General features: G+C 34.7%; 1 protein-coding gene across 1 annotated transcript; it reads left to right on the top strand.

The window, feature by feature from the left end:
- Positions 1 to 436: 436 nt before the first annotated feature.
- LOC139889816 (protein FAR1-RELATED SEQUENCE 5-like) lies at positions 437 to 26,757 on the top strand. Its single transcript, XM_071872740.1, has 6 exons — positions 437 to 542; positions 1,029 to 1,989; positions 2,079 to 2,130; positions 26,153 to 26,383; positions 26,472 to 26,645; positions 26,707 to 26,757. Exons 1-6 carry the CDS (start codon positions 437 to 439, stop codon positions 26,755 to 26,757), a joined length of 1,575 nt encoding a protein of 524 aa, XP_071728841.1.
- The last annotated feature ends 536 nt before the right edge of the window (positions 26,758 to 27,293 follow it).

The raw sequence follows: 27,293 nt of genomic DNA, 5'->3' as shown, positions 1-27,293 counted from the left end.
ATATACACGGATATAATCAAGAGGGAAGTGATTTTTAAGGGGAAAGGTAAGCTCATGATCCCACCCTTGATTTTTGATTCAACAGCCCCTAATATTCCACCTCCTCTTCTTGTTTCAGCTTCCTGGCCGCATATTTTATTTGTATTGAAAGGGTAATTTCGTCATTTCGTAATTCTTTTTTTTTCTTTTTTCCTTTTATTAACCGATATAATTGATTTCGTTTTTTCGTCGATCATCATTGAATTAGGGTTTCGTTATCTCTTCGTCAACATTCAATTACGATTCTTCATACAATTTTTCAGTGATTTCGTCTTCATCATAAACGTTTGAGTTACGGTTTATATGTTCATCTGATTCGTTTTTTTCCCCTCAATTTAGTTTTATATCGTTCGTATCTGATTCGTTTTTACTTTTTTATGTGTAATCAAGGTTTGCGATGGCTTCCAGTTCTATTTGTGCTTCAGATTCAACCTCTCGTGTTGAAGGTTCTACTTCTGTCGCTGCTTCATCTGGTTTCGATTCTGCACAGTCTGATGCTGAATGTATGTGTTTTCTGATTTACATTCATTATTTTTTAATTTATTTACTTATGATCAATATTACTATCTGTTATCTGTTTTCTTGTTGTTTGCTTCTATTTTAGGGTTTATGTTATGTTTCAGTGCATTAATAATGAATATTTTTAATAACATTACATGCGTTGCATGTATTAATGTGACTTTGTTTTTCCTGCTTTTAATACTTTATTTTCTTATGAATATTACATATGATGAATATTATTATCTATTGTCTGCTGTTTCTTTTTATTTTATGGTTTACGTAATGTTTCTGTTCATCAATGATAAATATTTTTCTAAAAACATTACATGCCATGCACGTTTTAATTTGAATTGTTTTTTTTCTGATTTCAATACATGATTTTCTTATGAACATTACATATGTTTATTATTATTATATATTTTCTTTTCTTTTTATTGTTTTTTAGGGTTTATGATATGTTTCTGTTCACCAATATTTTGTATTTTTAGGTTCTGGAGCAATTGTTGAACAAGTTGATATATCTTCAATAATTAGAGAAAGTGTTGATGGTTCACAAGAATATTTACCTGTTGTTCCTGATCATTTGAAACCTGTTATTGGTACTTTATTTCAATCGTATGATGCATGTCAGTTGTTTTATGAGTCCTATGGCGAGGCTGGTGGATTTGATACTAAAAGATCTTCGCAAAATAGAAATGCAGCTGGGATTGTTATTTACAAGGTTTTTTGTTGTAATAGATCCGGTACTTCTAGTCATCTCGCCTATGATTCTCTTGTAGATTTTAATCTACCTATTGCTAAAGATTCAGTTGAAGGTGGTGTGGAAGGTGATGTTGAAGGTGACTCAGAAGTTGATGTTGATGGTAATGGTGAATCTAATGTTGAACTTTCTAAAGCTGATAAAAGGAAGAAAAGAAAGAAGGAAAAAAAACCTCTTATTCGTAAAGTTTCCACAATCAAGACTGGTTGTTCTGCATCTCTTAGATGTAAGTTAGTTGGTGATAAGGTGATGATTTGGAAGTTCTATGAAGGTCACAATCATAAGTTAGTTTCTGTAGGTAATAGACAGCAAATGAAGATAAACAGAAGGATTGGTTTAGACGACGCGCAAATGTTGTTTGATTTAAATACTAAATCTAATGTTGGTGCTACTACAGCTTATAACATTATCTCAGATCTTAATGGTGGTTTTAGTCTGGTTGGTCCTTCTTCTGTTGATTTTCAAAACTTTAGGCTTGACATGAATCGGTATGTAGGTGAAAGTGATGCACACATTTTTATAGAGAATCTTCTTCGGAAGCAAGAAGTTTTACCAAACTTCACTTGCGAGTATAAATGTGGTAATGATGGTACTTTACTTGGAGTATTCTGGTCTGATTATGTCTCTAAAGTTAATTATCAAGAGTTTGGTGATATCGTGTCTTTTGATGCAACTTACAAGACAAACAAGTAAGTCTTTACTTTTGTTTTTATTAATTTATTCTGTTAACATTCAATGTGTGTAATATTATTATTAATTATGTTAAATTGTATTTCAGGTACAAGATGGTGTTTGTTCCTCTTACTGGAATTGATAATCATAAGAAACTTGTGTGTTTTTGTCATAACCCGTCCTTAACCATAAGAACGCGTTAGATAACGTATGATTTCATTGCGAGGTATTGACCTCTATATGAGACATTTTTGAAAGAAAACTGCATATATTATACATTGCAAACCATAACCATTATTTTTGTTACAAGCTTAAGACAATAAAAAGAAGATTAACGTTTAGCGATAATCTTCGACTTACAAACTTTACAAATGATGACAACAACACGGTTTCTAGCATATTTTACAGTACAACATCTCGGATATGCAGTTTTATTTTTGACACAAACATGCGTACGCAAGATCCTGGTTAGATCCAACATGATGCAGCGGAAGCTTTAGAAATCACCTGAGAATAAACATGTTTTAAAAAGGTCAACATAAAGTTGGTGAGATATAGGTTTAGTGCCGGCAGCAATATATATATAGACCACAAGATTTCGTATATAAACAGTTTCATAAAAGTATTCTAAGTGGTTGAGCACTTGGTAACCATACTTAACATTTTTCACGTCGCATATTCCCTTTAATATGAAATCTTACTACACCGTACCAAGTGTAGTCACAAAACGAAGTACTGTGCAACCGTTGAATACTGGTCGTCCAGTCCGGTTGGGGTTGTCAGGCCCGATAGATCTATCAACAGGATTCGCGTTTACAATACCGCTGTAAATATTAGTTACCAAGCTACAGGGAAGTATGCCAGTGGTACAACTCAACGTAGAATATATTTTTCAGTTACTTGTGTCCATAACGTAAAACATAAAATACATGTATTCTCATCCCGAAATATTTAGAGTTTAAAAGTGGGACTATATACTCACTCTTGTCTTGATGATATAAATAATTTGACTCGGTCTTCCGGTTGATATCACGAACCTATCCATATATAATATATCAATACCTTTTCTTTTTAAACAAACGTCACATATATATACTTGTTATACTTTTAATACTTTGAATAATTCCTTAGTCCGTAGTTAGCAGTTCGTTGTTAGTAATTCAATTTTAATGGTTCATTTTTAGATGTTTAATATACCCGCAATGAAATAAATAAAACCCCCAACGAAATAAATAAAACCCCATCGTATATGTATTGGTCGAGATTAATCTTGACCCATGGTACCGGTGTTGTCAAATGACGTGTTGCGTACAATCATGGGATCTTATGATTAATCTTCTCGTGTTGCTTACGGGTGATCCTGAACCATATGAAATTGAATTATGAGTACATATATATAAAATATCATGTTATCTTATAAAGATGTGATTTTATGTAAATTTTTCCAATGAATCCCGAAGTCAATTAAGTCTTGGATAACCAATTTTGTTTCGGTCATAGTTTCTTCGTTACAAGTCCGTTTTCGTTGATTCAAATTGCCATCTTCTTGGATCGAGTTCTTCTTTAAGACTATGAACTGTAAATACCTTGGTTTGTATTCAAAATCATACGGCATAGGTGAAAGTTTAGTGAAACATATGAAGTTAAACATTTTTGTTACAACAAAATCATTTAATGACCATTTTTCCAAAAATACTTATACTTTGAAAAACCAAGTTTTACCTTGTTAAATTAACATATAAATAAGTTATGTTACATGTCTTGAAGTATTTTAAAAGTTAAATTAGAAGGATCTATTTAGTTTGCAAACAAGTTTGAAAACATTCAAACTATGTTCTTGTTGTTAAACTTTTGTACCACAAAATAAGATAGCTATATATATATGAATCGAATAAGGTTATAAGCATAGATTCTACCTCAAGTTCCTTGGATGAAGTTGCTGTAAAAGAGGAGTAAGAAGCTAGAATCAAAAGGGTGTTGGAAGTGGATGAAAGATTGGAAGTAAGTTGGTGTTCTTGGAAGGTTTTCTTGAAGTGTTTTTGTATGGTTTTCTTATGGTGTTTTAGTATGGTTTCTGAAGCTAGATTTTCATAGATGTGAGCTGAGATGATTAAGGGGTTTAAGGCTCATAAGTGTGTGTGTTTTAGAGTTAGTGATCTAGTGAAGAAAATGGAAATGAGCATGTATATATATACACATATAAAAACGTGATATATAGATACATGATATGTATAACTTTGTTTTGTTACAAATAAGTCTTGATAAATGACTAAAGATGGTTCCCACAAGTTGTTATCATGTCCCTTAATCATTCATGGCTGATCATTGGTATTTCCTATTGGTATATACCAATAGTAAATACATCTAGAAGCTAGGTATGATACGAGTACAAATACTCTAGGTATACGTATAGAAATTTTGTGAAAAATGGAATGAGGATTCAAATATAGCTATCTTTTGTGAATACACTTATATAGTTTTATGTATTTAAGTCTTTAAAAGTGATTAAATACATTACTTATACGATATATGTATAACATTATAAGTCTTAAGTATTTATGTCAAATAACGTTACGTATAGTTATCGTTTTGAAAACTTAAGTTAGTAGTTTCAAAATATACTTGTAACTTGTTGTTATTAATACAAAATGAGATATTAAAACATTCATTAATCATGTTAAATATGTATATATACATATATATACACAAACGTATAATTATCATATATTGTATAGTTCGTGATATCATCGGTCAAACTAGACAGTCAAACGTTGTGTAAAACTCTTTTCGGAAATATAAGTCTCGACAATTTGGATTGCTTATTATGTTGGCAAGGTTTAATTTATGTAAATATTAATCTTATAAGTATAGAATGATCGAAAAAGTGCGGGTTGTTACATTACCTCCCCGTTAAATAAATTTCGTCCCGAAATTTTAAAATTGTACCTATTTTGCGTCATCGAGAAACAAGTGCGGATACTTTTGTTTCATCTGATCCTCTCGTTCCCAAGTAAACTCGGGACCTCTTCTAGCATTCCAACGAACCTTAACAATCGGTATATTGCTCTGTTTGAGCTGTTTAACTTCACGGTCCATGATTTCAATTGGTTCTTCGACGAATTGTAGTTTCTCGTCGACATGGATTTCTTCAAGAGGAATGGTGAGGTCTTCCTTTGCAAGACACTTCTTAAGGTTTGAGACGTGAAAGGTATTATGTACTCCGGCGAGTTGTTGCGGTAACTCGAGTCGATAAGCTACCGGTCCAATGCGTTCGATGATCTTGAACGGGCCTACATATCTTGGGTTCAGTTTACCTCTTTTACCGAAACGTATTACACCTTTCCAAGGTGACACCTTTAGCATAACCATGTCCCCGACCTGAAACTCTAATGGTTTCCTTCGAACATCGGCGTAGCTCTTTTGGCGACTACGAGCTGTTTTCAATCTCTCCTTGATTTGTACTATCTTTTCAGTAGTTTCATGTATGATCTCGGGACCAGTTAATTGTCGATCTCCTACTTCATTCCAACAGATAGGAGATCTACACTTCCTTCCATACAATGCTTTGAATGGCGCAGCTCCAATGCTCGCATGATAACTATTATTATACGAGAATTCTGCTAACGGTAGATATTTATCCCATCCGTTTCCAAAATCGATCACACATGCCCTGAGCATGTCTTCAAAAGTCTGAATTGTTCTTTCACTCTGCCCGTCGGTCTGCGGATGATATGCGGTACTCATATCCAAACGAGTTCCTAGTGCCTCCTGTAGTGATTGCCAAAACTTTGAGGTAAATCTACTATCACGATCGGATATAATGGAAATAGGTATTCCATGCCTTGAAACAACTTCCTTTATATACAATCGTAATAGTTTCTCCATTCTATCTGTTTCCTTTATAGGCAAGAAATGTGCAGATTTGGTAAGACGATCAACAATTACCCAAATGGTGTCGTATCCCCAGGCAGTCTTTGGTAACTTCGTGATAAAATCCATGGTAATACCATCCCACTTCCATTCTGGGATTTCTGGTTGTTGAAGTAACCCTGACGGCTTCTGGTGTTCTGCTTTGACCTTAGAACAAGTTAAACACTCCCCAACATATGTTGCAACGTCGGTCTTTAAATTAGGCCACCAATAATGTGTCTTAAGATCTTGATACATCTTTCCAACTCCAGGATGTATCGAGTATCTTGTCTTATGTGCCTCGTTCAATATTAACTTCCTTAATCCTCCCAACTTCGGTACCCAAATACGATTTGCAAAATATCGAATTCCATCTTCCCGTACAACGAGTTGCTTCTCATACTTCTTCATTATTTCATTTCCTTTATTTTCTTTAGTAAGTGCTTCTCGTTGAACTTCTTTGATTTGTGAGTTGAGATTCATGCGAATTTTTATATTCATTGCTCGAACTCGAATTGGTTCTCGTTCCTTTCTGCTTAAAGCATCAGCCACCACGTTCGCCTTCCCGGGATGATAACGAATTTCACAATCATAGTCGTTTATTAACTCGACCCACCTACGTTGCCTCATGTTCAATTGTTTCTGATCAAAAATATGTTGAAGACTTTTATGATCAGTAAACACGGTGAATTTAACCCCATACAAGTAGTGTCTCCACATCTTCAATGCAAACACAACTGCTCCCAATTCTAGATCATGCGTCGTATAATTCCGCTCGTGAATTTTCAATTGTCGGGATTGTAGTGACCCGAACTTTTCCATGTTTATATATATTAATTGAGATTGATGTTTACATGATTAAATGTTTCCAACATGTTAAGCAATCAAACTTGTTAAGACTTGATTAATTGAAATAGGTTTCATATAGACAATTGACCACCCAAGTTGACCGGTGATTCACGAACGTTAAAACTTGTAAAAAAAACTATATGATGACATATATATGGTTATATATATAGTTAACATGATATTATGATAAGTAAACATATCATTAATTATATTAACAATGAACTACATATGTAAAAACAAGACTACTAACTTAATGATTTTGAAACGAGGCATATATGTAACGTTTATCGTTGTAACGACATTTAATGTATATATATCATATTAAGAGATATTCGTACATCATAATATCATGATAATATAATAATTTAAAATCTCTTTTGATATTATAAACATTGGGTTAACAACATTTAACAAGATCGTTAACCTAAAGGTTTCAAAACAACACTTACATGTAACGATTAACGATGACTTAACGACTCAGTTAAAATGTATATACATGTAGTGTTTTAATATGTTTTTATACACTTTTGAAAGACTTCAATACACTTATCAAAATACTTCTACTTAACAAAAATGCTTACAATTACATCCTCGTTCAGTTTCATCAACAATTCTACTCGTATGCACCCGTATTCGTACTCGTACAATACACAGCTTTTAGATGTATGTACTATTGGTATATACACTCCAATGATCAGCTCTTAGCAGCCCATGTGAGTCACCTAACACATGTGGGAACCATCATTTGGCAACTAGCATGAAATATCTCATAAAATTACAAAAATATGAGTAATCATTCATGACTTATTTACATGAAAACAAAATTACATATCCTTTATATCTAATCCATACACCAACGACCAAAAACACCTACAAACACTTTCATTCTTCAATTTTCTTCATCTAATTGATCTCTCTCAAGTTCTATCTTCAATTTCTAAGTGTTCTTCATAAATTCCAAAAGTTCTAGTTTCATAAAATCAAGAATACTTTCAAGTTTGCTAGCTCACTTCCAATCTTGTAAGGTAATCATCCAACCTCAAGAAATCTTTGTTTCTTACAGTAGGTTATCATTCTAATACAAGGTAATAATCATATTCAAACTTTGGTTCAATTTCTATAACTATAACAATCTTATTTCAAGTGATGATCTTACTTGAACTTGTTTTCGTGTCATGATTCTGCTTCAAGAACTTCGAGCCATCCAAGGATCCATTGAAGCTAGATCCATTTTTCTCTTTTCCAGTAGGTTCATCCAAGGAACTTAAGGTAGTAATGATGTTCATAACATCATTCGATTCATACATATAAAGCTATCTTATTCGAAGGTTTAAACTTGTAATCACTAGAACATAGTTTAGTTAATTCTAAACTTGTTCGCAAACAAAAGTTAATCCTTCTAACTTGACTTTTAAAATCAACTAAACACATGTTCTATATCTATATGATATGCTAACTTAATGATTTAAAACCTGGAAACACGAAAAACACCGTAAAACCGGATTTACGCCGTCGTAGTAACACCGCGGGCTGTTTTGGGTTAGTTAATTAAAAACTATGATAAACTTTGATTTAAAAGTTGTTATTCTGAGAAAATGATTTTTATTATGAACATGAAACTATATCCAAAAATTATGGTTAAACTCAAAGTGGAAGTATGTTTTCTAAAATGGTCATCTAGACGTCGTTCTTTCGACTGAAATGACTACCTTTACAAAAACGACTTGTAACTTATTTTTCCGACTATAAACCTATACTTTTTCTGTTTAGATTCATAAAATATAGTTCAATATGAAACCATAGCAATTTGATTCACTCAAAACGGATTTAAAATGAAGAAGTTATGGGTAAAACAAGATTGGATAATTTTTCTCTTTTTAGCTACGTGAAAATTGGTAACAAATCTATTCCAACCATAACTTAATAAACTTGTATTGTATATTATGTAATCTTGAGATACCATAGACACGTATACAATGTTTCGACCTATCATGTCGACACATCTATATATATTTCGGAACAACCATAGACACTCTATATGTGAATGTTGGAGTTAGCTATACAGGGTTGAGGTTGATTCCAAAATATATATAGTTTGAGTTGTGATCAATACTGAGATACGTATACACTGGGTCGTGGATTGATTCAAGATAATATTTATCGATTTATTTCTGTACATCTAACTGTGGACAACTAGTTATAGGTTACTAACGAGGACAGCTGACTTAATAAACTTAAAACATCAAAATATATTAAAAGTGTTGTAAATATATTTTGAACATACTTTAATATATATGTATATATTGTTATAGGTTCGTGAATCAACAGTGGCCAAGTCTTACTTCCCGACGAAGTAAAAATCTGTGAAAGTGAGTTATAGTCCCACTTTTAAAATCTAATATTTTTGGGATGAGAATACATGCAGGTTTTATAAATGATTTACAAAATAGACACAAGTACGTGAAACTACATTCTATGGTTGAATTATCGAAATCGAATATGCCCCTTTTTATTAAGTCTGGTAATCTAAGAATTAGGGAACAGACACCCTAATTGACGCGAATCCTAAAGATAGATCTATTGGGCCTAACAAACCCCATCCAAAGTACCGGATGCTTTAGTACTTCGAAATTTATATCATATCCGAAGGGTGTCCCGGAATGATGGGGATATTCTTATATATGCATCTTGTTATTGTCGGTTACCAGGTGTTCACCATATGAATGATTTTTATCTCTATGTATGGGATGTGTATTGAAATATGAAATCTTGTGGTCTATTGTTACGATTTGATATATATAGGTTAAACCTATAACTCACCAACATTTTTGTTGACGTTTTAAGCATGTTTATTCTCAGGTGATTATTAAGAGCTTCCGCTGTCGCATACTTAAATAAGGACAAGATTTGGAGTCCATGCTTGTATGATATTGTGTAAAAACTGCATTCAAGAAACTTATTTTGTTGTAACATATTTGTATTGTAAACCATTATGTAATGGTCGTGTGTAAACAGGATATTTTAGATTATCATTATTTGATAATCTACGTAAAGCTTTTTAAACCTTTATTGATGAAATAAAGGTTATGGTTTGTTTAAAAATGAATGCAGTCTTTGAAAAACGTCTCATATAGAGGTCAAAACCTCGCAACGAAATCAATTAATATGGAACGTTTTTAATCAATAAGAACGGGACATTTCAGTTGGTATCCGAGCGTTGGTCTTAGAGAACCAGAAAATTTGCATTAGTGTGTCTTATCGAGTTTGTTAGGATGCATTAGTGAGTCTGGACTTCGACCGTGTTTTCTTTAAAAATGATTGCTTAACATTTTTGTTGGAAACTATATATTTTTAACATATGAATATTATGTGATATATTAATCTCTTAACGTGTTTGATATTATGTGATAGATGTCTACCTCTAGAACAAGTCCCATTGACTCACCTAATAATAATGAAGAGTCAAATGTAAATTGGAATGATTTGTGGACTGATTCACAAGTTCCCGAAGAGGAACCGGAAGAAGAGTCGGAACCGGAAGAAGAATCGGAACCGGATGAAGAAATAGAACCGGTGGGGGAAATAATAAAACGGTTAAGTAAAAGAAAATCCTCAACCAACCGACCAAAGTTAATTATGGTCAATGGTGTTTCCGCCAAGGAAGCAAAATATTGGGAGGATTACCAATTCTCCGATGAATCGGATTCCGACGAGAATTCCGATGATGTTATAGAAATTACCCCAACTGAATTTAAAAAGGCAAAAGAAAATAATAAGGGAAAGGGCATAAAAATAGAGAAATCTAATTCCAACCCCGATGAACTTTATATGTATCGTCAACCCCCGAAGTCCTTAAGTTGTAACAATGACCCGGGAACCTCTAAACCACCAGGTTTTTCTAAACCAATGTGGACAACGATGGCTCGTATTAGGGGAACATCATATATCCCTAGAAACTTGGCAAAACGAACCAAAACCGAAGAAGAAGAAACGAGCGAGTCGGAATAAGATAGTTGTATTCGTGTGGTGTAATATATGGAATATAGTGTTCTTATGCTTTATAATATATGTAAAAATTGCTTGTATTAATAAGTATTTTTTTTATGAATCTAACTCTTGTCTATTTTACAGTTTAAAAACACAAAATGGATAGACAACCCAATATTTTAAGAGACCTACCCGGAGACATGATTGATGAAATCTTGTCTAGAGTCGGCCAGAATTCTTCGGCACAACTATTTAAGGCGAGATCAGTTTGTAAGACATTCGAAGAACGTTCCAAGAATGTCTTGGTTTATAAGAGACTTTCGTTTGAAAGATGGGGGATATCACATTGGGAAACCCATAAGTTACGATGTGTTTACTTTGACGCATATATTGCGGGGAACCCAAATGCTATTTTACGCAACGGGTTAAGAAATTATTTTGACTCAATATATCCGAATATTGGACTTCGTGATTTAGAAAAAGCGGCTAACATGCAACATAAAGAAGCATGTTATGCTTACGGATTAGTAATGTTCGCTTCTCACCAAAGTGAGAACAAGAACATCGGGCTACAACTATTAAACAAAACGTTTCCACAAGTGACGGAGTCGGTAATTGGGGTAAGAAATGAGGTTTTTAGATTATTACGGGACTGTTGGACATTACGTAACCCTCGTCCCTTTGATGACGTTACAACACGCTGTCTTATCAACGGCCATAACGGTTATGTTGCACAAGACCAAGGATGGGAAGTAGTCCTAGTAAAACCAGAATGCATGACTTGTTTCTGGACGTATGAATTACGTGTCTTTATTGCCTTTGCTGAACGACTTGTGTACTAGCTAGAATTGTCTTCACAACTATCTTGTATCAAAGTTATTGTGTGCTATATTTCATGCTTTATGTAAAATAAGCGGTATTGTAAGTTTGTAAAATATTGTATAAAAGTTTGAACGCGAAATATTATTATAATCAGTTTTTCATATAGAATTGTAGTAGTTGAATTGTATATTAGCTACTAAGTATGAACTTAACGGGTAGGTACTACCCGAATTTAAACTTATAAAACGCTAATATGAAGAAAAAGCTTTTATAAATGAGTTCATATTATGCTACGAAATACTATTAACTACTCTTAATATTCTGTATGATTAACTTGTTCCATTTAACTATTTTGAAGGAAATGGCACCGACTACTCGACACACCGTGAATATGAATGAAGAGGAATTCCGTACTTTTCTAGCTTCAAACATAGCCGCAGTACAGGCTGCGCTACATACCAACAATAACCTTGGATCTAGCAGTACAGGAAATCGTGTAGGATGCACCTACAAAGAATTCACTGCCTGCAAACCTTTGGAATTTGATGGAACCGAAGGACCGATCGGATTGAAACGGTGGACCGAGAAGGTTGAATCGGTGTTTGCCATAAGTAAGTGTACTGAAGAGGACAAAGTGAAGTACGCTACGCATACCTTCACAGGTTCTGCGTTAACATGGTGGAATACCTATCTAGAGCAAGTGGGACAAGATGATGCGTACGCACTACCGTGGTCAGCATTCAAGCACTTGATGAACGAGAAGTACCGTCCCAGAACCGAGGTCAATAAGCTCAAGACAGAACTTAGAGGGTTACGAACCCAAGGATTTGATATTACCACGTACGAAAGACGATTCACAGAATTGTGCCTATTGTGTCCGGGAGCATTCGAAGATGAGGAAGAGAAGATCGACGCGTTTGTGAAAGGATTACCGGAAAGAATCCAAGAAGATATAAGTTCACACGAGCCCGCCTCCATACAACAGGCATGTAGAATGGCTCACAAACTAGTGAACCAGATTGAAGAAAGAATTAAAGAACAGACTGCTGAAGAGGCCAATGTGAAGCAAGTCAAAAGAAAGTGGGAGGAAAACGGTGATAAGAATCACCAATACAACAACAACAGCAATTACAACAATAATCGCAACAATTATCCCAACAATCGCAACATCAATCGCAACTACAACAAACGGCCCAACAACAACAACAACAACAACAACAACAGCAACTACAACAATCATCCCAACAACAATAATAACCGCAACAACAACAACAATCAGAAGCAACTATGCCAAAGGTGTGAAAAGAATCACTCGGGGTTCTGCACCAAATTTTGCAACAAGTGTAAAAGAAATGGTCATAGCGCGGTGAAGTGTGAGGTCTACGGACCAGGGGTTAATAGAACGAAAGGAACAAATGGTGTCGGAACGAGTAATGGCGGAGCAAGTAGTGTCGGAGCAAGTTATGCCAATGTAGTTTGTTATAAATGTGGAAAACCAGGCCACATTATTAGAAATTGCCCGAACCAGGAGAACACGAATGGACAAGGCCGTGGAAGAGTTTTCAATATTAATGCGGTAGAGGCACAGGAAGACCCGGAGCTTGTTACGGGTACGTTTCTTATTGACAATAAATCTGCTTACGTTTTATTTGATTCGGGTGCGGATAGAAGCTATATGAGTAGAGATTTTTGTGCTAAATTAAGTTGTCCATTGACGCCTTTGGATAGTAAATTTTTACTCGAATTAGCAAATGGTAAATTAATTTCAGCAGATAATATATGTCGGAATCGAGAAATTAAACTGGTTAGCGAAACATTTAAGATTGATTTGATACCAGTAGAGTTAGGGAGTTTTGATGTGATAATCGGTATGGACTGGTTGAAAGAAGTGAAAGCGGAGATCGTTTGTTACAAAAATGCAATTCGCATTATACGAGAAAAAGGAAAACCCTTAATGGTGTACGGAGAAAAGGGCAACACGAAGCTACATCTTATTAGTAATTTGAAGGCACAAAAACTAATAAGAAAAGGTTGCTATGCTGTTCTAGCACACGTCGAGAAAGTACAAACTGAAGAAAAGAGCATCAATGATGTTCCCATTGCAAAAGAATTTCCCGATGTATTTCCGAAAGAATTACCGGGATTACCCCCACATCGATCCGTTGAATTTCAAATAGATCTTGTACCAGGAGCTGCACCAATAGCTCGTGCTCCTTACAGACTCGCACCCAGCGAGATGAAAGAACTGCAAAGCCAATTACAAGAACTTTTAGAGCGTGGTTTCATTCGACCAAGCACATCACCGTGGGGAGCTCCTGTTTTGTTTGTCAAGAAGAAAGATGGTACATTCAGGTTGTGTATCGACTACCGAGAGTTGAACAAACTTACCATCAAGAACCGCTACCCACTACCGAGAATCGACGACTTATTTGATCAACTACAAGGCTCGTCTGTTTATTCAAAGATTGACTTACGTTCCGGGTATCATCAAATGCGGGTGAAAGAAGATGATATTCCAAAGACTGCTTTCAGAACACGTTACGGTCATTACGAGTTTATGGTCATGCCGTTTGGTTTAACTAATGCACCAGCTGTTCATGGACCTTATGAACCGAGTGTGTGGACCATACCTTGACAAGTTTGTCATTGTTTTCATTGATGACATACTTATTTACTCAAAGAATGACCAAGAACACGGTGAACATTTGAGAAAGGTGTTAGAAGTATTGAGGAAGGAAGAATTGTATGCTAAGTTTTCAAAGTGTGCATTTTGGTTGGAAGAAGTTCAATTCCTCGGTCACATAGTGAACAAAGAAGGTATTAAGGTGGATCCGGCAAAGATAGAAACTGTTGAAAAGTGGGAAACCCCGAAAACTCCGAAACACATACGCCAGTTTTTAGGACTAGCTGGTTACTACAGAAGGTTCATCCAAGACTTTTCCAGAATAGCAAAACCCTTGACTGCATTAACGCATAAAGGGAAGAAATTTGAATGGAATGATGAACAAGAGAAAGCGTTTCAGTTATTGAAGAAAAAGCTAACTACGGCACCTATATTGTCATTGCCTGAAGGGAATGATGATTTTGTGATTTATTGTGACGCATCAAAGCAAGGTCTTGGTTGTGTATTAATGCAACGAACGAAGGTGATTGCTTATGCGTCTAGACAATTGAAGATTCACGAACAAAATTATACGACGCATGATTTGGAATTAGGCGCGGTTGTTTTTGCATTAAAGACTTGGAGGCACTACTTATATGGGGTCAAAAGTATTATATATACCGACCACAAAAGTCTTCAACACATATTTAATCAGAAACAACTGAATATGAGGCAGCGTAGGTGGATTGAATTATTGAATGATTACGATTTTGAGATTCGTTACCACCCGGGGAAGGCAAATGTGGTAGCCGATGCCTTGAGCAGGAAGGATAGAGAACCCATTCGAGTAAAATCTATGAATATAATGATTCATAATAACATTACTACTCAAATAAAGGAGGCGCAACAAGGAGTTTTAAAAGAGGGAAATTTAAAGGATGAAATACCCAAAGGATCGGAAAAGCATCTTAATATTCGGGAAGACGGAACCCGGTATAGGGCTGAAAGGATTTGGGTACCAAAATTTGGAGATATGAGAGAAATGGTACTTAGAGAAGCTCATAAAACCAGATACTCAATACATCCTGGAACGGGGAAGATGTACAAGGATCTCAAGAACCATTTTTGGTGGCCGGGTATGAAAGCCGATGTTGCTAAATACGTAGGAGAATGTTTGACGTGTTCTAAGGTCAAAGCTGAGCATCAGAAACCATCAGGTCTACTTCAACAACCCGAAATCCCGGAATGGAAATGGGAAAACATTACCATGGATTTCATCACTAAATTGCCAAGGACTGCAAATGGTTTTGATACTATTTGGGTAATAGTTGATCGTCTCACCAAATCCGCACACTTCCTACCAATAAGAGAAGATGACAAGATGGAGAAGTTAGCACGACTGTATTTGAAGGAAGTCGTCTCCAGACATGGAATACCAATCTCTATTATCTCTGATAGGGATGGCAGATTTATTTCAAGATTCTGGCAGACATTACAGCAAGCATTAGGAACTCGTCTAGACATGAGTACTGCCTATCATCCACAAACTGATGGGCAGAGCGAAAGGACGATACAAACGCTTGAAGACATGCTACGAGCATGTGTTATTGATTTCGGAAACAGTTGGGATCGACATCTACCGTTAGCAGAATTTTCCTACAACAACAGCTACCATTCAAGCATTGAGATGGCGCCGTTTGAAGCACTTTATGGTAGAAAGTGCAGGTCTCCGATTTGTTGGAGTGAGGTGGGGGATAGACAGATTACGGGTCCGGAGATTATACAAGAAACTACCGAGAAGATCATCCAAATTCAACAACGGTTGAAAACCGCCCAAAGTCGACAAAAGAGCTACGCTGACATTAAAAGAAAAGATATAGAATTTGAAATTGGAGAGATGGTCATGCTTAAAGTTTCACCTTGGAAAGGCGTTGTTCGATTTGGTAAACGAGGGAAATTAAATCCAAGGTATATTGGACCATTCAAGATTATTGATCGTGTCGGACTAGTAGCTTACCGACTTGAGTTACCTCAACAACTCGCGGCTGTACATAACACTTTCCACGTCTCGAATTTGAAGAAATGTTTTGCTAAAGAAGATCTCACTATTCCGTTAGATGAAATCCAAATCAACGAAAAACTCCAATTCATCGAAGAACCCGTCGAAATAATGGATCGTGAGGTTAAAAGACTTAAGCAAAACAAGATACCAATTGTTAAGGTTCGATGGAATGCTCGTAGAGGACCCGAGTTCACCTGGGAGCGTGAAGATCAGATGAAGAAGAAATACCCGCATCTATTTCCAGAAGATTCGTCAACACCTTCAACAGCTTAAAATTTCGGGACGAAATTTATTTAACGGGTAGGTACTGTAGTGACCCGAACTTTTCCATGTTTATATATATTAATTGAGATTGATGTTTACATGATTAAATGTTTCCAACATGTTAAGCAATCAAACTTGTTAAGACTTGATTAATTGAAATAGGTTTCATATAGACAATTGACCACCCAAGTTGACCGGTGATTCACGAACGTTAAAACTTGTAAAAAAAACTATATGATGACATATATATGGTTATATATATAGTTAACATGATATTATGATAAGTAAACATATCATTAATTATATTAACAATGAACTACATATGTAAAAACAAGACTACTAACTTAATGATTTTGAAACGAGGCATATATGTAACGTTTATCGTTGTAACGACATTTAATGTATATATATCATATTAAGAGATATTCGTACATCATAATATCATGATAATATAATAATTTAAAATCTCTTTTGATATTATAAACATTGGGTTAACAACATTTAACAAGATCGTTAACCTAAAGGTTTCAAAACAACACTTACATGTAACGATTAACGATGACTTAACGACTCAGTTAAAATGTATATACATGTAGTGTTTTAATATGTTTTTATACACTTTTGAAAGACTTCAATACACTTATCAAAATACTTCTACTTAACAAAAATGCTTACAATTACATCCTCGTTCAGTTTCATCAACAATTCTACTCGTATGCACCCGTATTCGTACTCGTACAATACACAGCTTTTAGATGTATGTACTATTGGTATATACACTCCAATGATCAGCTCTTAGCAGCCCATGTGAGTCACCTAACACATGTGGGAACCATCATTTGGCAACTAGCATGAAATATCTCATAAAATTACAAAAATATGAGTAATCATTCATGACTTATTTACATGAAAACAAAATTACATATCCTTTATATCTAATCCATACACCAACGACCAAAAACACCTACAAACACTTTCATTCTTCAATTTTCTTCATCTAATTGATCTCTCTCAAGTTCTATCTTCAATTTCTAAGTGTTCTTCATAAATTCCAAAAGTTCTAGTTTCATAAAATCAAGAATACTTTCAAGTTTGCTAGCTCACTTCCAATCTTGTAAGGTAATCATCCAACCTCAAGAAATCTTTGTTTCTTACAGTAGGTTATCATTCTAATACAAGGTAATAATCATATTCAAACTTTGGTTCAATTTCTATAACTATAACAATCTTATTTCAAGTGATGATCTTACTTGAACTTGTTTTCGTGTCATGATTCTGCTTCAAGAACTTCGAGCCATCCAAGGATCCATTGAAGCTAGATCCATTTTTCTCTTTTCCAGTAGGTTCATCCAAGGAACTTAAGGTAGTAATGATGTTCATAACATCATTCGATTCATACATATAAAGCTATCTTATTCGAAGGTTTAAACTTGTAATCACTAGAACATAGTTTAGTTAATTCTAAACTTGTTCGCAAACAAAAGTTAATCCTTCTAACTTGACTTTTAAAATCAACTAAACACATGTTCTATATCTATATGATATGCTAACTTAATGATTTAAAACCTGGAAACACGAAAAACACCGTAAAACCGGATTTACGCCGTCGTAGTAACACCGCGGGCTGTTTTGGGTTAGTTAATTAAAAACTATGATAAACTTTGATTTAAAAGTTGTTATTCTGAGAAAATGATTTTTATTATGAACATGAAACTATATCCAAAAATTATGGTTAAACTCAAAGTGGAAGTATGTTTTCTAAAATGGTCATCTAGACGTCGTTCTTTCGACTGAAATGACTACCTTTACAAAAACGACTTGTAACTTATTTTTCCGACTATAAACCTATACTTTTTCTGTTTAGATTCATAAAATATAGTTCAATATGAAACCATAGCAATTTGATTCACTCAAAACGGATTTAAAATGAAGAAGTTATGGGTAAAACAAGATTGGATAATTTTTCTCTTTTTAGCTACGTGAAAATTGGTAACAAATCTATTCCAACCATAACTTAATAAACTTGTATTGTATATTATGTAATCTTGAGATACCATAGACACGTATACAATGTTTCGACCTATCATGTCGACACATCTATATATATTTCGGAACAACCATAGACACTCTATATGTGAATGTTGGAGTTAGCTATACAGGGTTGAGGTTGATTCCAAAATATATATAGTTTGAGTTGTGATCAATACTGAGATACGTATACACTGGGTCGTGGATTGATTCAAGATAATATTTATCGATTTATTTCTGTACATCTAACTGTGGACAACTAGTTATAGGTTACTAACGAGGACAGCTGACTTAATAAACTTAAAACATCAAAATATATTAAAAGTGTTGTAAATATATTTTGAACATACTTTAATATATATGTATATATTGTTATAGGTTCGTGAATCAACAGTGGCCAAGTCTTACTTCCCGACGAAGTAAAAATCTGTGAAAGTGAGTTATAGTCCCACTTTTAAAATCTAATATTTTTGGGATGAGAATACATGCAGGTTTTATAAATGATTTACAAAATAGACACAAGTACGTGAAACTACATTCTATGGTTGAATTATCGAAATCGAATATGCCCCTTTTTATTAAGTCTGGTAATCTAAGAATTAGGGAACAGACACCCTAATTGACGCGAATCCTAAAGATAGATCTATTGGGCCTAACAAACCCCATCCAAAGTACCGGATGCTTTAGTACTTCGAAATTTATATCATATCCGAAGGGTGTCCCGGAATGATGGGGATATTCTTATATATGCATCTTGTTATTGTCGGTTACCAGGTGTTCACCATATGAATGATTTTTATCTCTATGTATGGGATGTGTATTGAAATATGAAATCTTGTGGTCTATTGTTACGATTTGATATATATAGGTTAAACCTATAACTCACCAACATTTTTGTTGACGTTTTAAGCATGTTTATTCTCAGGTGATTATTAAGAGCTTCCGCTGTCGCATACTTAAATAAGGACAAGATTTGGAGTCCATGCTTGTATGATATTGTGTAAAAACTGCATTCAAGAAACTTATTTTGTTGTAACATATTTGTATTGTAAACCATTATGTAATGGTCGTGTGTAAACAGGATATTTTAGATTATCATTATTTGATAATCTACGTAAAGCTTTTTAAACCTTTATTGATGAAATAAAGGTTATGGTTTGTTTAAAAATGAATGCAGTCTTTGAAAAACGTCTCATATAGAGGTCAAAACCTCGCAACGAAATCAATTAATATGGAACGTTTTTAATCAATAAGAACGGGACATTTCAGGGATGCAAATGCAATCACTTTCTTCCGTTGCATAAGAACACAACCAAAACCTTGTCGCGAAGCGTCACAATATATTTCGAAATCATCGTTCCCTTCTGGTAACGATAATATAGGAGCCGTAGTTAACTTCTTCTTCAGTATTTGAAATGCGTTCTCCTGCTCAGAGGTCCATTCATATTTCTTCCCTTTTTGCGTTAACGCTGTCAACGGCTTAGCTATTCGGGAAAAATCTTGAATAAACCTTCTATAATAACCGGCTAAACCCAAAAATTGGCGTATCTGCGTTGGTGTCTTAGGAGTCTCCCATTTTTCAATAGCTTCAGTTTTTGCTGGATCAACCTGAATTCCTTCGTTATTAACAACGTGACCAAGAAATTGCACTTCTTTCAACCAGAAAGCACACTTAGAAAATTTAGCATAAAGTTGTTCTTTTCTCAACAACTCCAGTATCAACCTTAAATGCTCTTCATGCTCTTGCTCACTCTTGGAATAGATAAGAATATCATCAATGAAAACGATAACAAACTTATCTAAATACGGACTACAAACTCGATTCATGAGGTCCATGAATACAGCTGGCGCATTCGTCAATCCAAACGGCATAACCAAAAATTCGTAATGACCATAACGTGTTCGAAAAGCAGTTTTCGGAATGTCCTCTTCTTTGACGCGTAGTTGATGATAGCCCGATCTTAAGTCGATTTTTGAATAAACACATGATCCTTGCAATTGATCAAATAAGTCATCAATTCTCGGTAGTGGATACCGATTCTTGATAGTTAACTTATTTAATTCACGATAGTCTATACACATCCTAAAAGATCCATCTTTCTTCTTAACAAACAAAATTGGAGCTCCCCACGGTGAAGTACTCGGTCGTATGAATCCACGGTCCAGTAATTCTTTTAACTGACTTTGAAGTTCTTTTAACTCGGACGGTGCAAGTCTATATGGAGCACGAGCCACTGGTGCAGCTCCTGGTACTAAATCTATTTGAAATTCCACCGATCTAAATGGAGGTAATCCCGGCAATTCTTCCGGAAAAACTTCAGGAAAATCTCTTGCCACAGGCACGTCGTTAATACACTTTTCTTTCTTTTCGACTTTATTAACATGTGCTAAAATAGCGTAACATCCCTTTTCTAAACACTTCTTGGCTTTCAAACAGCTAATGAGTTTTAGCTTTGAATTACCCTTCTCTCCATAAATCATCACTGGCATTTTATCCTTACCAGGAATACGAATTGCTTTCTTGGCACACACAACTTCCGCTCCTACTTTGGACATCCAGTCCATGCCGACTATTACATCAAAACCTCCTAATTCTACGGGTATTAAGTCGATTTTAAACGTTTCTCCGGCTAGATTTATTTCACAATCACGACAAATTTTATCGGCTTTAATTAGTTTACCATTAGCTAACTCAATCAAGTACTTAGCATCCAGAGGTAATGATGAACAATTCAATTTAGTGTAAAAATTTATACACACGTAACTTCTATCGGCGCCAGTATCAAATAAAATAGATGCTGATAAGTTATTAATGGTAAACGTACCCGTAACAAGCTCCGGGTCTTCACGTGCCTCTCTAGCATTAATAACAAACGCTCTTCCACGTGCAGGTCCGCCATTCTTTTCTGGATTCGGGCACTGGCTCTTATAGTGACCTTGTTTTCCACACCCAAAACAAGTAATGTTAGCCAAAGCAGTTCTACTTGCGTTGGTGGCAGGAGTCTTGTTACCATTTGCATTTGTAACGAGAGCCTTACAATCTTCAGCAAGATGTCCCTGTCTATTGCATTTAGTGCACAACACACTACAGTAACCAAAATGATGTTTGTGACAACGGTTGCATAAAGGACTTTGTCCTTTGTAACCAAAACCTGAACCGCTACCCGCACCTTTCGGGGTTTCTGGTTTCTTAAAAGATTGCTGTTGGTAACCTCGATCATAATTTCCGTTCCACTTCCTTTTGTTACTCGATACCTTCACCTCAGTAGTGAATGCTTTCTTATCCAGAATGATCTGATCCATTAACTCGTTCGCCATGGTTATAGCTTCATGAATTGTCTTAGGTTTCGACGCCGTAACGTTTGCCTTGACCTTTTTGGGCAAACCACCTTTGTACATTTCAATCTTCCGTGCTTCGGTTGGAACCAATTCAGGACATAGTAAAACCAATTCCATGAATCGCTGATTGTAGTTGGTGATTTCAGTACCAACCACCTTCAAACTTCGTAACTCATCTTCTAACTTAATAACCTCATTCCTTGGACAATACTCGGTGATTATCATTGCTTTGAATTCTTCCCATGGAGTATCATAAGCTACATCTCCTCCTACCGCCTTCACATAATTCTTCCACCATGTGAGTGCACTATCTTGTAAAGTGCACGATGCAAACTTGGTCATGTCTTTTTCATCACAACCACTGATTTTGAACACCGTCTCCATCTTTTCTATCCATCGGGTTAAACCAATCGGTCCTTCCGTTCCACTGAATGATGATGGCTTGCAAGCTTGAAACGTCTTGTAGGAGCATCCTACACGAGGATTTGGGTTAACTGCAGCAGCTCTTGCAGCTTCGACCCATAGCATTCTATCGTTCACTCGCTGGTTGATGAGTTCCTCGAGTTCTTGTTCCGTCATTCGATTCAATCGCGCCATTTCCTAATGAAAGAAAATAATTATTCACATGGAATATTATAGATGTAGTGTGTATTTATAGTACATTTATAGCTTGTTAATAATATGAACCAGGTATTATTATAAAAGCCTTTTCTTCTTATTAGCGTTTTATAATTATATCTTGGGTAGTACCTACCCGTTAATGTTCATACTTAATAGCTTAGTACAGAATCAATTACTACAATCTAAATAATACTTAACCATGGAAAATTATTGCATTTCATACTTCGCTATTTTACATATGCTTACATCAAACTTTAAACAAACCACACTAATAATATTATACAAAACATTATGTGATTCCATGGTTTAATACGGCAGCGCATCATTTGGTCTATTTCCCAAAACATTTATGTCCAGGGAATCCCCCAACGCGAATCCTAGCTGTCTCCCTACGTTTTGGCTGAGGTGCCGAAGAACTAGATGCAGGGATAGCACTAATAGGAATAGCGGGAATAGGGGTGGTAGTGTTGTGTGGAATTGGTGCCACATCATTCTCATTAAACTCGGGATTTGGATTTTCTAATTCACTAGCTTTTCGTTTCTTTCCTTGTTCGAACTCGTCTTTTGTAATTTCCTGTATTTCTTCCTCGGGTTCACTTTCCTCCTCGGGTTCACTTTCCTCCTCGGGTTCACTTTCCTCCTCGGGTTCACTTTCCGATATTTCTATAGTTGGTTCATCCGGAAATTGTGAGTCTTCCCCAAAAATACCACTTTCGTCATCGGATATGTTAATGACTGAAACACAATCTGAAGGTTCTGATTCGGAGTCGCTGAATGTGATAATAAGTTTCGAGCCCGACATCTATCACATAACAACTAACCCATTAGTACTTACATAATATTTACATATAAATTTTTAACCAACAGTGATAAGCAATGGTTTTTAAATCAGACCCGGTCAAAGTCCAGACTTTACTAATGTATCCTAACGACTTCTTGGTTAGACACACTAATGCAAACCTGGTTCGCTAAGACCAACGCTCTGATACCACATGTCATAACCCGTCCTTAACCATAAGAACGCGTTAGATAACGTATGATTTCATTGCGAGGTATTGACCTCTATATGAGACATTTTTGAAAGAAAACTGCATATATTATACATTGCAAACCATAACCATTATTTTTGTTACAAGCTTAAGACAATAAAAAGAAGATTAACGTTTAGCGATAATCTTCGACTTACAAACTTTACAAATGATGACAACAACACGGTTTCTAGCATATTTTACAGTACAACATCTCGGATATGCAGTTTTATTTTTGACACAAACATGCGTACGCAAGATCCTGGTTAGATCCAACATGATGCAGCGGAAGCTTTAGAAATCACCTGAGAATAAACATGTTTTAAAAAGGTCAACATAAAGTTGGTGAGATATAGGTTTAGTGCCGGCAGCAATATATATATAGACCACAAGATTTCGTATATAAACAGTTTCATAAAAGTATTCTAAGTGGTTGAGCACTTGGTAACCATACTTAACATTTTTCACGTCGCATATTCCCTTTAATATGAAATCTTACTACACCGTACCAAGTGTAGTCACAAAACGAAGTACTGTGCAACCGTTGAATACTGGTCGTCCAGTCCGGTTGGGGTTGTCAGGCCCGATAGATCTATCAACAGGATTCGCGTTTACAATACCGCTGTAAATATTAGTTACCAAGCTACAGGGAAGTATGCCAGTGGTACAACTCAACGTAGAATATATTTTTCAGTTACTTGTGTCCATAACGTAAAACATAAAATACATGTATTCTCATCCCGAAATATTTAGAGTTTAAAAGTGGGACTATATACTCACTCTTGTCTTGATGATATAAATAATTTGACTCGGTCTTCCGGTTGATATCACGAACCTATCCATATATAATATATCAATACCTTTTCTTTTTAAACAAACGTCACATATATATACTTGTTATACTTTTAATACTTTGAATAATTCCTTAGTCCGTAGTTAGCAGTTCGTTGTTAGTAATTCAATTTTAATGGTTCATTTTTAGATGTTTAATATACCCGCAATGAAATAAATAAAACCCCCAACGAAATAAATAAAACCCCATCGTATATGTATTGGTCGAGATTAATCTTGACCCATGGTACCGGTGTTGTCAAATGACGTGTTGCGTACAATCATGGGATCTTATGATTAATCTTCTCGTGTTGCTTACGGGTGATCCTGAACCATATGAAATTGAATTATGAGTACATATATATAAAATATCATGTTATCTTATAAAGATGTGATTTTATGTAAATTTTTCCAATGAATCCCGAAGTCAATTAAGTCTTGGATAACCAATTTTGTTTCGGTCATAGTTTCTTCGTTACAAGTCCGTTTTCGTTGATTCAAATTGCCATCTTCTTGGATCGAGTTCTTCTTTAAGACTATGAACTGTAAATACCTTGGTTTGTATTCAAAATCATACGGCATAGGTGAAAGTTTAGTGAAACATATGAAGTTAAACATTTTTGTTACAACAAAATCATTTAATGACCATTTTTCCAAAAATACTTATACTTTGAAAAACCAAGTTTTACCTTGTTAAATTAACATATAAATAAGTTATGTTACATGTCTTGAAGTATTTTAAAAGTTAAATTAGAAGGATCTATTTAGTTTGCAAACAAGTTTGAAAACATTCAAACTATGTTCTTGTTGTTAAACTTTTGTACCACAAAATAAGATAGCTATATATATATGAATCGAATAAGGTTATAAGCATAGATTCTACCTCAAGTTCCTTGGATGAAGTTGCTGTAAAAGAGGAGTAAGAAGCTAGAATCAAAAGGGTGTTGGAAGTGGATGAAAGATTGGAAGTAAGTTGGTGTTCTTGGAAGGTTTTCTTGAAGTGTTTTTGTATGGTTTTCTTATGGTGTTTTAGTATGGTTTCTGAAGCTAGATTTTCATAGATGTGAGCTGAGATGATTAAGGGGTTTAAGGCTCATAAGTGTGTGTGTTTTAGAGTTAGTGATCTAGTGAAGAAAATGGAAATGAGCATGTATATATATACACATATAAAAACGTGATATATAGATACATGATATGTATAACTTTGTTTTGTTACAAATAAGTCTTGATAAATGACTAAAGATGGTTCCCACAAGTTGTTATCATGTCCCTTAATCATTCATGGCTGATCATTGGTATTTCCTATTGGTATATACCAATAGTAAATACATCTAGAAGCTAGGTATGATACGAGTACAAATACTCTAGGTATACGTATAGAAATTTTGTGAAAAATGGAATGAGGATTCAAATATAGCTATCTTTTGTGAATACACTTATATAGTTTTATGTATTTAAGTCTTTAAAAGTGATTAAATACATTACTTATACGATATATGTATAACATTATAAGTCTTAAGTATTTATGTCAAATAACGTTACGTATAGTTATCGTTTTGAAAACTTAAGTTAGTAGTTTCAAAATATACTTGTAACTTGTTGTTATTAATACAAAATGAGATATTAAAACATTCATTAATCATGTTAAATATGTATATATACATATATATACACAAACGTATAATTATCATATATTGTATAGTTCGTGATATCATCGGTCAAACTAGACAGTCAAACGTTGTGTAAAACTCTTTTCGGAAATATAAGTCTCGACAATTTGGATTGCTTATTATGTTGGCAAGGTTTAATTTATGTAAATATTAATCTTATAAGTATAGAATGATCGAAAAAGTGCGGGTTGTTACAGTTTTGGTGCTGCTCTACTTACTGGTGAAAGTATTGAATCGTTTAACTGGTTTCTAGACTGTTTCTTGAAAACTTTTGGGAATGAACCTTCATTAGTTGTCACCGATCATGATCCTGCAATGAAAGAGGCTATTGATTTGAAATTTAAACATGCAAAACACCGATTGTGCATGTGGCATATAAGTTCCAAGCTGCGTGATAAGGTTTTATGTTTTTAACCTTTTGTTTTCTTACTTTTTATTACTTGCCTTTTTTCAACTTTTTTTTTATGTTAGTTTTATATTTTTTTAGGTTGGCCACGAATTGTATGATACTCCTAATTTTCGCGATCGTATGAATTTAATTTTCTGGAATCAACAACAAACACCTGAAAAGTTTGAGACTCGTTGGAAATCATTGATTGATGACTATAAATTGCATGAAGTTAGATGGTTCAATGACATGTACAAAATTAAAGAGATGTGGGTACCATGCTTCTTCATGGATACCCCTATGAATGCTTTGATGAGAACTTCTTCACTTTCAGAGAGTGAGAATGCATTTTTCAGTAAATGCAAGAACAGATGTTCTACTTTAGTTGATTTTTATTCAAGGTTTGAGGCGGCAATGGAAAGGCAAAGACATACTAATCGTCTTCTTGAATATGAAATGGAGAACAAATTGGTTAAACTTGCAACAACTCGGCGCATTGAGAAACATGCTAGGGATATATATACCCCTAGTTTTTTTTTACTTGTTCAAGATGAAATCTGCAGATCTTCCTCTTCATGCTATCAAACAAATTCTAGAGTTGAAGGAGATAAGCTAATTTGTGTAATTCAAGAAAAGTTTCCTGAACCACGTCCTAAGTGGGATTACCATGTAAGTATACAATATTTTCAACTTTTTATGTTTGTTTTAATATAATTATCTGTGATGCATGTTTTGCTGTTTAAATTATTTTTAAATGTTTGCATTCCAATTTTTGTTTTTCAGGTTGAATTTAATGAGAAGACATTTGAATGTGATTGCTCGTGTTTGTTGTTTGTACGTGAAGGACGTTTGTGTCGTCATGTTTTCGTTGTTTATTATATAAATGAAGTTCATGCTATTCCTGATCGATATATTCTGAAG

The sequence above is a fragment of the Rutidosis leptorrhynchoides genome, chromosome 2 (genome assembly GCF_046630445.1).
Source record: "Rutidosis leptorrhynchoides isolate AG116_Rl617_1_P2 chromosome 2, CSIRO_AGI_Rlap_v1, whole genome shotgun sequence".
Classification (NCBI taxonomy): domain Eukaryota; kingdom Viridiplantae; phylum Streptophyta; class Magnoliopsida; order Asterales; family Asteraceae; genus Rutidosis; species Rutidosis leptorrhynchoides.
The sequence above is the reverse complement of the archived record's forward strand: the minus strand, read 5'-3'. Positions and strand labels throughout refer to the sequence as shown.